The sequence below is a fragment of the Haliotis cracherodii genome, unplaced genomic scaffold, assembly GCF_022045235.1.
Source record: "Haliotis cracherodii isolate W230 unplaced genomic scaffold, xgHalCrac1.p SCAF_12, whole genome shotgun sequence".
Lineage (NCBI taxonomy): Eukaryota > Metazoa > Mollusca > Gastropoda > Lepetellida > Haliotidae > Haliotis > Haliotis cracherodii.
The window spans coordinates 40,345,441-40,357,743 of NW_027266267.1; the positions used below are offsets into that span (position 1 = coordinate 40,345,441).

The 12,303-nt window shown below is 38.4% G+C and overlaps 1 protein-coding gene across 1 annotated transcript in view; it reads right to left on the reverse strand.

The window, feature by feature from the left end:
* LOC139457380 (scavenger receptor cysteine-rich domain-containing protein DMBT1-like) overlaps positions 1–11,243 on the reverse strand; it is a 72,484-nt gene extending 61,241 nt beyond the window's left edge. The window contains exons 1-2 of the mRNA XM_071238784.1: positions 11,237–11,243; positions 3,472–3,804 (exon numbers count right to left, since the gene is read on the reverse strand). Of these exons, the coding sequence (XP_071094885.1) occupies positions 3,472–3,804; positions 11,237–11,243 (340 nt within the window). The remainder of the gene's footprint in view (positions 1–3,471; positions 3,805–11,236) is intronic.
* Between the last annotated feature and the right edge of the window lie 1,060 nt (positions 11,244–12,303).

Consider the following 12,303-nt stretch of genomic DNA (forward strand, 5'->3'; position numbering starts at 1 on the left):
TCACTGCAGATCTGCTGCAGGTAGTAACCAACAATCTGCCACACGTATGCTCGTCAGCATATGAAGTGAGGCAGTTCAAGGCAGTCTACTGCACAGCCGTCTTGAGTTTCTTTAGGGTAAGTGAGCTGGTCCAAACAGGACCCTCAAAATCCGGTTGCGCCATTCAGAATTGAAGCTTCTTGAGCAACCCCCAGCAGCTATCAATCCATCTCCCACACTCAAAGTCTGATCCGTACAGGATGGGGACAATCTATACAATGTAATCTGCTATGTCCTGTACTCGCCACCAGCTACATGGCCAGGGCACGACAGCACTTGCTCCGTAAGGACCAACCAAGGATGCTATGGCTGGCACGAGGGGGAAGCTTGACACCATTCTTGATGCACAGGTCAAAACGACACGGCGAAGCCCCAGAGCCCTCATCATTCACCTTGGCTCCAACGACCTGTGTTCGGTCAAGGGCCGGCACCTCTACCTTGACATGGTGGCATCAATCCTTCGGATACGACTCCAGCTTCCTGACACCAAGATCATCATATCAGCAATGCTCCCCAGGCGCTACTGGCATGATGCCAGGGATCCACTAAAGATCGAGGAAATGCGGAAGAATATCAACCGCTGCCTGACTAACCGAGTCAAAGGGCTCGGCGGTACAATAGAGCCACATCCCTAGATCCTGGCATCAGACAAGTCATGGCAGGCCTGGGAGGGCGACCACCTCAGTGACAAAGGACTGGTTGTGTTTACGGACAATTTATTGTATGCCCTGGCACTTGTTTTGCGCTAGAAAGGATGTTACCTCCACAGGTTAGTGTTTCTTTTCAATACATAGGCAAACTGGGCAACAATGCTATCTCTGCGTATCACTTGACCGTTGGTGTGGGGTAGCACTCTAGTGCTTTGTGGCGGGGTTCTTGTGGGCTACACTGCTAGTAACAAATTAACTTGATTCCAAATTAATACTCGTGGTTAAGGCTACCTGCTTTTCAGCGCGAACCTTTCCGGGTTTACCTGCTTCTCAGTGGGAGCCTTGTCTCTCCCGACTTTTCAGCCGGGGAATCGTATAATAACTTATGTTGGGCAACCAATTGCCATGGATATGGGCCCGACGGCGGAAGTCATCTTGTCAAGCGGTAGCTGATAGTTGGACCCCCGGCGGTAGTCACGACAATGGTTTTACTAATGGGGCCAGGCAGTGGTATCTGCTTTGGCTGGCTACCTGGGGCCAGGCAGTGGTATCTGCTTTGGCTGGCTACCTGGGGCCGGGCAGCGGTAGTCTATTGTAATTATTTATACACAGCATTATACCATCATAAAGCCTTCCATTTGTTGATATCCTATAACCAGGCAAAGTGTAAATTGTATATCCAAAACATAAAGTAAACAGTCAAAATCATCAATCCAAGTTTTTGTTAAACTGATGATTTCATACTGTGCAATAAATGAGAAAACCTTCTGATTCCACTCTTATTTGTAATTCCTGAGATGTTCCAAAACAACAAGTTCAAATATGAGTCATACGGTTGGCTGAAATGTTTTGATTAGCCACATCCGTATTTCTCAGTAGCTGAGAGTTTGTTATCTTCTATCACTGAGGCAAGACTGATTGTTTGACACTAGATGCGTTTTGGAGAGCACATGCATTGTTGTTATCTGTATATTTGTCTGTCTTTTGGGTAGCTTGATTATCATTGCTAGTTTCACTTAGGACCCACTCTCGATGTGCAGCTGGCTGTGGCAGGGACAGGTAATTCTAATAACAACCACTGGTCGGTTATACATTTTCATGTCAGGTTACGACAAAATATTGCTGTTATTGTATAATTATGTTAAGTTCCATAATATATGTGTCACTACATCAAGATATGGAACACATATAGTATGTGTTTCCTAATCTAGCTTAGTGACATAAGTATTATGATTTTTTTAAAAATATGTACTCCTTAGGTGCTCCATAACTTCTAGAATGCCAAACTGTAACTAAATCTAAAGCCAACTTTATGGAGGTGTTCTTACGAATTTCAATATTTTCATAAAACATGGTTGGGGAATATATCTTGCTGCTGTTACAAAATCAAAACACTTCAATTACGAAAGTGTCGATCCAGGAAGAAAGAAAGAAGAAAGAATAATCCATTATCCTCGTAATCTTTTCCTTTGATTTTTTTAAAGCTTTGTTAAAACAAGGTGCAAGGTGCGTTGGAAGGCACTGAACCGGTTCCACGGTAGATGTATGCAGCAAGCTATGCGCTTTTGCGGCTTCAAGACAGAAATCAAATTAAAGGTATTCGTATTTCCACTGTTAAAGGTCTGAGGCAAGATCGCGATTTAAAATCCAAACTGTCTTACAACAGCACAAAGATCAGTTTGTGCAAATGGAATATGACTCAGGCATGTATTTCGTAAAGTTGATTGTAAGCACCTATGGTCGATGGTAACTAAGGATGCTCTGTGCAGTGGGCCCGGTTGATTAAAAGCATCCCCAGAGATTGTGTTTTACGTGCTGCATTCATGTTGTTACATAAGAGAATGAGCATATCAAAGTCACTTGAAGTCGACAACTGAGATGGAGAGGCAGGCTGACTTCCATGGCTTGCGACTTGCTGCCATGGAAGGATCTGATAAGAGCAGAAGTTGCCCTGTTGCTGTGCTGCAAGATCTGTATTCCATAATTAAGGAATGCACAGAAATATTTTCTTGTTTTACAGATACATCTCTGGTGTTTATGCTGGCAGGGTTTTCATGTCATATGATAATAGGTATAATTCCACAGACTGGAATAAGAATAATTTCTTGAAATGTTTTTTACATTAAACCATAACTATCTCGTGATTCAGAATTGTTCATAATGATGTTTAACATTAAAGAGTAATGACTGTCCTCTTGTTGTTTGTTTTACCTAATGACAGCAGTCGGTGTGAATGTGTATATAAAATGATTTCATGGATCTCATTTCAGGACTTTTTGAATGAAACAGAAATATTGAAGTAAGAAGTTTAACTGACATGTCAGTATTACAAGCAAAATCAAGAAGAGACATGGTTCTGGATCATTATACCTTTCTAAATCCTCACCATGACATATTTCATTGCTGTAGAGCAGTCATAAGTGACATTTATAAGCACAAACATTCAGGGTGTAGCAATCATATTGGCAACGATAGTTGCTTGACCAACGAAAAGTAAACACATGCAATAACAGTGTCAGAGCTATGCAGAAGGTTGTCTCTATTTGAACAACACTACGTGTACATTGGAACTACATTTCCAATAAATCAAAAATATATCCATATATGTGTTAGTCGTGGTATTTAACAGTTTCTAAAATGTCAACCAACACATACATTGTGAGAAAGCTAATCAAGATGTCAACATTATCAAACAGTATGAATATCAAAGTGATATTTCAGGCATTTGGTAGGCAACAGATACGTATCAGACAGTAGACGGAATTTTCTGAATATGACTTACCCTGCACCACCAGCTTCTGTCCACAGTCAGGGATGATTGGTCCCCATGATTCTGGTGAGCCTATGTAACACTTGTAATGACCTGCGTCTTCCCAACTTACATCAGAGAGCACGAATCTAAACAAACCAGTTCCCGATGATGACACTTTTCCAATGAATCTCACTCTAGATGTGAACTTGTCACTGGCAGCTCTGACATCATTGTGGCTTGTGACGTGAAGAATGCATGTCTTTGTCTCACTGTTACACACACTGAACTCCCTGGTCCCAGGCTCCGGGAGAGTCCATGACAACGTGGCATAGCTTCCGACCCTGACATGCTCAGTTGTGGGCACTGGAAAAGAGAAGATTTATGAAAGATTGAAAGAGGTAGACTTGCAAACATGTATCACTTACTAAACAAGAGTGTGACTTATTTATGAAAGTTTGTTTGCAACAGGAAACGCAAAACATCACATTCAGTAAGGTCAATGCTCCAGCAGTGTACCTTGTATACATGTAACAGCGAACTGATTACAGTAAAACATCATATACACTAACAAAAATGTCAGAGCTCACTTAAAAGCCAAACACGTGAATAAGACTATATATGAGGCAGTGTTGTTTTTAAGGGCACTCTCTGTATTTTGCATATTTTGACATATTGTATTGAAATGATGTATTGGCCTTTTAATGTAGCTGTTGTACTCTACAAAGCTTCTTTCAGCAGAATATGAACTTAACCTATGTACTTTTTTTAATCGACTGTATATTAAAGCCTGAGCATCAACAATAATAAGTTGTGGTGTATGACAGGTAGGCTTGGTCATTCTATATTGTTTTCTGTTGTTTCTTTGTTTAAGTCAGCTTACACCTGATTGTTCCAGTCTAGACATCCTAGCACTCAGCACACCAACCGTATTGAGTGACCACAACCGTCCTTTTCGTGGATTTTAAGTTGATCTCTGAGATCCTTCTTACAAGTTAGTGATAAATTATATGCGTATTATGATGTATTTGAATTTATGTATTCAGTTACCTTATGACACTGTTTTAATATGTATCTAAATTGCCAGTTGTTACGTGAATGTGTTAACACAATCTGTACGTACAACAAGCAACCAACAAATGGAGTACACTCAACAGATGTATTACAAAATTACCTAGGTTTACAAATCAATACAAATTACTGCACAGCAAATACAATGGCAGTACACAATATAGTGGCAGTACAAAATTGAATGGCAGTATATAATATGATTGCACTGGTTAGTATCAAATACAAAAATACAGTGGTGATAGCAAAAGTCAATGATAATAGTATATGCACTCAGTGGTGACAGTGGTCAAGCTTCCAAGAAAGATAAAGGCAGGGAATCAGGGATGATGATATCCACAAGAAAGCTCATCTCGATGTAATGAAATGTGTGAGAGGGATACGAGAGGCACGCTCTTGTCCCCTTATATACAGTCTACTAGCTACTGGAAACTTCCACATATTGCCCTCACAACATATAACATTCCTTATATTCCTATAACACACTATCACAGTCCACGGTTTTCCCGGAAGTTTACACATGACACTATCATCTATAGTATCTTCCTAAAAAAATGCTTACATTAAACAGTACAACATTTCTGACAACTAATCACTGTCCAAATCAATGCAATGAGCTTCTACCAAGTTACAACATAAACAAAGTAACACAGTTACACACAAAAAGTACACTGCCATATAACACAGTATGCATTTAGTTTTATTATCGCACTGTTTGAATATTTGTCAAAATTGTCAGTTTATATTGTTAAGGTCAGTAACACAAAGTAGAGACAATTCATGAATAAAAACTTCTTTATTTACCAAACAAGCTATCAACCTTTCTTCTGCCCAATGAATGCATTATCCCCAATTTCACGGTCCGTTTCTGAGCTTACGTTCAAGACATGAATGTTGCATGATGAGCACAAGTTCATTCCCTAACACGCGTTGAGAACGCGTGCAACACGTGTGTGACACGGGTGCACAACTGGTTGCACACGGATTGAGAACCCGTTGTATACGCGTGTGCAACACGTGTGCAGCGCGTGTGCAACCCTTACAGCACGCGTGGGTCACTCGTTGCACACGCGTGTGCCATACGTGTAACACGGGACCGGGTTTCAGTTGAAGTTTACAAATATATCAAATGAATAATAAGAAAAAACAAAACAGTGAGTGAGCTGTGAATCTTGAGTTGATGAGCGGTCATTGACCTGTGGTCACCAGACCATAAACACAAGGTCGGCCCGACTTAAATAGTGTTCGGCTGCTGGACTTTTATGGCATGAACCATTCCACGAGGGTCCTATACTGTTGGGTAATTTACTGTTGACATGTTTAAAATCACTTTAAAGCAAATGACAAGTCAAAACTGGCCGCCCTGATTATGTTCTTATGTTTGACAGCAACTATGCTCGTGGATTTCAGAGATAGATATAACTTTTTACCTTGTTGTTATAAGAATAAGCGAAAATGTCTTCAAAGTCCACAGTCTGTTAATTAGTACAAAAATAAGTGTGTTAAAACTCTATCAATGTTTTCTTTTATTGAACACAATATTTGAACTGTATTGCTGTAAATAATCTACACTGCTGCCCATGTAACTTAAATAAATTTATGTATGATCTTCATATGCCACGGTCTGTGGCCAGAAAAGCAAATAAAATGATGTCTTATGACCTCTATCATCCCTGCTGACGCTATCATAATGTTCAATATCAGTCTGCCACACCAAGCGTGAATAAGCATTATACATGCCGCATATACATTTTTGTAGATATGAAACATTCTGGTTAACTGTGGATACACTGGGCACACACACACACACACACACACACACATATATATATATATATATATATATATATATATATATATAAACCTGCGACCGATAAATTGGTGCCTTGATATGCAGCAAGAAAGAATCTTGTTTATTTCCAGGCCATCCTGGTCATCATTTACTCCTACTACATGAATGGTTAGAGGCAAGATCAAAGGCGCCGCCCAGCATTTATTAGACAACAAACAGGGTTGTCCGTTCTGCTTTGAACCACCATCCCCACCCTGTCGGTAGGGATTATCTAATCGGTGCGCACATAACTGTTTCTGGTCTACCGCGGGGTTTGATGCGGTGTCAGTGTCAAATGGTTTTTTTTTATAGTTTTGCAAATATTCGTTGTATATCATATATTTCTAACTATCCTCTTATTTGCTTAAAGAAAACGGATATTATCAACAGTAAGTCAGCCAGCTGGAAGATCCACTGCCTGCTACATTCCTTATATAGGCTAAACGGTCCTGTTTGTGTGTACTAGATGTAACATACACAGACATTTCGCGAGGGCGTAACATTAATGTAGATACACGAGAGTTAGGACACTGGCTGTGTAACACCAAGACATGCGCTTTGAAATCAGTCACTGACAGGAGAGATGAGGTTAATTTAACACACAATTTTGCTTTCATATCAAGCATTATGAGAACTAGGGTGCCAATATGCAAATATTACACGCATTCACACACGGAAGAAATTTATAGTTGATAAAGTATATGTTTTAATTAATCTGAACACATGTATATCAACAATAAGCAAATAAACAAGTCCATGGAAAATGCTTTGTTGTACGTTAATGTTTTCACTTTGACATAATATATCGTAACAGAGTAAGAGAGGGTTTGAGAATCCTCTTGAAAGTACTAAAACAACTGTTGTTTACTGAACAGAGTTTTTTTATGATAAAAACATTGACTATTAATTTCTTCTCTTATTTTCCACTGTAGTTAACTTCAAATTTCTTCTCTGTTTCTAAACTGTTAAGAAAAACATTATGATCACAAGGTAATGAGCCTGTTGACTAAAAGGAGTTTGTGTGTTTTATAGGTTTAGAATTTTAGGGTTTATGGGCAGCTTGTTTGTTGTACTTTTATTTTTAAATGCGGCCAAGTAGGCCTGTTTGATGAGATATATGCCTAGTTCTTTAAAAGTTTGTAAGTCATTTAGGGGATTTAGTACCGTTGCTAGTGTCATTTGATTGTTGCAATCTAGTGTGGGTTGGAGTGTTGTTCTGTTTTGCTGGTAATGTGTGCGATATAGTATTACGTGTTCAGGCGTTTCTTTTAAGTTGCAGTGGGGGCATTTACCGCTTTGTTCTTTTTTAAATTTGGTGTAGGTGGGAGTTTCACTTAGTCTGGCCTGTTTGTAGTTAAGTTATTACTCTGTCATTTTTGAATTATATTTAATGCATTCTGCAGTAAAGCTTTAGCCATGTTTATGCTTCTGGTGTGGAAAAAACCACAGGGATAGTATTCAAACACAGAAATATGCGAGCAAACACCCCCAATCAACAACTAAACCAAAAACCAAAAAAGAAGCCAAATTTCGTGGACTAATCTTTGATGAACACCTCACCTGGGGTGCTCACATTTAAAACCTAACAAATAGATGCACTAAAGACCTAAACGCACTTCGCTGCCTGACAGGTTCCAACTGGGTGGCCTCCAAGGAGACCCTACTATCACTTCACAAATCACTAATAGATCAAAAATAGACGATGGATGCCAAAAATACAACACCTTAAACTCCTCATTAAGCGATAAACTAAACTCAATTCAATATCAAGCACTTAAGATAATCACACGCACTCAGTATGGCACGCCGCACATATGGATCTACACAGAGAACATCTAACAATAAATTACTGGGCCTCAACCCCACAAAACAAACAAATCCAACAGATGCATAAACTAACATAAGCCCCAGACTCCAAGCTCTAGCTCGCAAAAACCCTCCATTGACACCAATCAACGCATAATAAATTACCTAAATACACACAACCTAAATAACCTACAGTTAAACACAGCACCTTCACACCCAACCTCCAAACACCCAAAATCGAGATATCTCTCTCCACCAGACTAAGTAAAGAAACTGATCCAAATACCGCTAAATCCATCACACTAGCATACATTCATGAACAATGGCCAAATTGGTGTCACATGTACACAGACGGGTCCTTTGACCCGGGCTCAAAACGCACAGGATTCGGCATCCATATCAACAAACCCCCAAAAGAAACACAATCCTATAGGCTCCCTAATAATCAATCAATTTTCACAGCCGAATTAATTTGGGCTAGTAACAGCCATGCACAGCGATCAAATAAATATACCCCCCAAAATACTAATACTTTCAGACTCATTAAGTGGGCTCCAGTGCAAAAAACACACAAAAAAGCGCCCAAAACTAATACAACATAATTAAAATCGCCAACAATCTACGTAAACTAGGTAAAGACAAAGAAATAGTTTGGATCCCTGCCCACGTTAGAATGTTTGGCAACGAACACGCAGACAAAGCAGCGAAATCAGCACTAAAATTATAACTAAGCATCAACCCACCAATATCAAAAAAACGAAATTGAAAGTATCACAAAGAAGAAAATCTTCCAAAAGTGGCAAAATAACTATCAGAAATCTGATAGCAAACTAAAACAACTGCTTCAAAAGCCACTCAAAAAAAATAAAAAATGACAGAGTAATAACTAAACTACAAACAGTAAAGTACAAAGTCATAAACATTTAGGAATTACACTTCAATCTGATTGTTCATGGAAAACACACATTAACGAAATTATAAGAATGTGAGTGAGTGAGTTAATATTTAAAGTCACATCGGCAATATTTCAGCCATATCGTGACGAAGCAATTTATACAGAAAAACAACATTAATTTAGACTATATAAAAACCTGTCAGCAAAGGACAGTAAAATTACTAGACTTATCACAGATATCAATTGGTTTTTAAAACTAGTATGTGACCATAAAAAGCTATTACTAACGAGAACAATATGTTGTAAAAACGGGCTATAGATCGCCAGCAATTGAAGGTAGATCACCATACTAGGGGCCATGGGGACTTATAGTACCTTTGCTACCTACATGGACCCCAGCAGGATTTATACCATCCCTTCAGTCGCTGGCGTTTGTATGCAAGTTTAGCCATTGATTAAAACTAACAAATATACTACGATTTAAAACCGATGGAAGAAGAAATCTACTTTGAATGACGTGGTCTTACATGCCCTCTCCAGGGGACAATCATTTTACATTACTTCAACCCCCGTCGAGGATACAGCCACTAACAATCTCAGTTATTACATTTATTCTGTCAATTATAAAAATGTATATTATATACACAACATATTAATCAATTTTATAGTACAATGCAATTCCTTTTAAAAAACCAATAACTAAATGAGAACTGATATTAAAAAGATTCAGATGAAACATTGAAATAAGTATCCCTTAGTGATGGCAAAATCAATACAGTCAAGCAGGACATGCTTGACTGTGATTCGTTCATCACAGGGGATACAAAACGGAGGATCTTCACCTTGTAACAAATACTCATTTGTATATCTGGAATGGCCAATACGACATCGTCGCATAATGACCTCTTCAAATCTGGACTGACAACCCAAGTAGGTGTAACCGATATTTGGTTTAATTTCACGTAATTTATTGATACCTACTTGGGCGTCCCACTTCTGTTGCATACGATCTCGGATGTAAGATCGAATCACGGGTTTAAAATCAGTGTACGGGATCAGAAGTGGTGTCACAGATTTGTTGAGTGCTGCTTTGGCAGCAGCATCGGCCATCGTGTTACCAACAATTCCAACGTAGCTAGGTAACCAACAAAAGACGATGTCATACTGGCCAGTCGCAAGATCGTTATGTAATTCTATAATTTCACATAAAAGTGGATGTTCAGATGAAATATTTTCAATGGCCTGAAGACAGGAAAGGGAATCAGAAAATATGATGAACTGCTTATGTTTAGACTTAGTATTAATATATTTCAGAGATGTTAAGATTGAATGAGATTCTGCTGTAAAAAATGAACTGTCACTCGGTAATCTGGATGATATGGTTCTGGATCCAATGACAGTGGCGCTAGCAACTGCGTCACCGTCTTTGGCTCCATCAGTAAATATGGACTTAGAAGTGTTGTAAGTGCTTCGTAATTGATTATATTCTTGCTGATACATTGGTGGGTTAGTGTCTGATTTCTTTAGTTAAGTTAAGGAAAGATCTACTCGTGGCGTTACCAGTTGCCACGAAATTATTAGAAAAATCAGTCCAATGATCAACTGTCTAAGGAGCTTTAAATACAGGCTAACAAGAAACATGCTTGAAACTATGTACACATCTTTTATCCTACCAAACTTCGACTACTGCTGTCATATTTGGGACAACTGTACAAACGAACAATCATTGTTACTCGAGAATTTACATTTGGACGCATCGAGAACTATTTGTGGGGCAGTTCGGGGTACCAGTCATGTTAAAATTTATAACGATACAAACTTTCAGTCCTTAAAAGAACGACGACACCGCTTGCTTGTTTAGATTTCTTTTGAAATAAAAATGTGTTTAAACCAAAATTCAAACTTCCAAATACGCAGATGATGGATCGTTGAGATATACAGGTGAAATACTGTTTTTCATTTTGTAAAATGTAATCAATTTGAAGTGGTGTCGTCGTTCTTTTAAGGACTGAAAGTTTGTTTCGTTATAAATTTTAACATGACTGGCCGTCCGAATCAGATTGAAGTGTAATTCCTAAATGTTTATGAATGTGTACTTCTTTAATAACAGTACTCTCCATGTATAAGTTTGGTTTAAAACCAGAATTGACTTTGCGACTGAATGTTACAGTTTTGGTCTTATCGGGATTAAAACCTACTTGCCATTTTTGGGCCCAGTTTGAGATTTTTGTCAAATCATTGTTGATACAATTTGCTGCATAGATTCGATCATCAATGATGACATATATAGATGTATCGTCTGTGAACAGGCGTATATTACTCTCGATACCTTCGACAATGTCATTTATATAAACAATAAAAAGCAGTGGTCCAAGGACTGACCCTTGGGGGACCCCAGCTTGTACAAATTTTGATTCTGGGGTATAACCATTAATGACTACTTTTTGGACTCTATGTTCTATGTAGCTTTCAAACCATTTCAAAAGATCACCTTGGATACCGTAAGCATTGAGTTTATGAATAATTCCTTTGTGCCATACTCTATCAAAGGCTTTGCTGACATCACAAAAAAAACAGCTCTGATTTCTTTACCTTCGTCTAATGCCCTAGCAATAAAATTATATAGGTAAGTGGGTTGATAAGATGTGGAATCGCCAGGCACGAATCCCGACTGTAAATTTGTCAACAATTCGTTTTCTCTGAAAATGTTAAACACATATTTGAGTATACACTTTTCAAAAAATTTGGCTAAGCAACATGTGAGCGCTACAGGTCTATAGTTTGAGCATTCATGTACATCGCCTTTTTTTGTGAATTGGTGTTACTGATCTGAAGCTTGTTTCCAAACTAACGGGAAGGTTTTGTTTTTGAGCGACAAGTTAAATAGTTTTGTCAGGATCGGAGGTAGACGAGTCGCTGTTAATTTAAGTAACTTGTTACCTATACCATTTGGCCCTGTTGCCTTAGTTGTATCTACAGAAAGAAGAATATCTTGAACTTCTTCTTGATTTAAATTCACAGATAGTAATGGATCGTCGATTGTATATGGTCCAATAGATGGAAGGTCAGAATCGGGGTTTCTTACTCTTGCTTGATCAGTGAAAAAATCATTTAGGACATTTGTAATATCTTCAATATCATCATATAAAACATTATTTGATACTATTGACGGAAACGACGAATTTTCGGTGTGCGTTTTGACATATTTTTTAACTAGTCGCCACCAGATCTTAGTATCATATGAAGTATTTATGATGTTATCTAT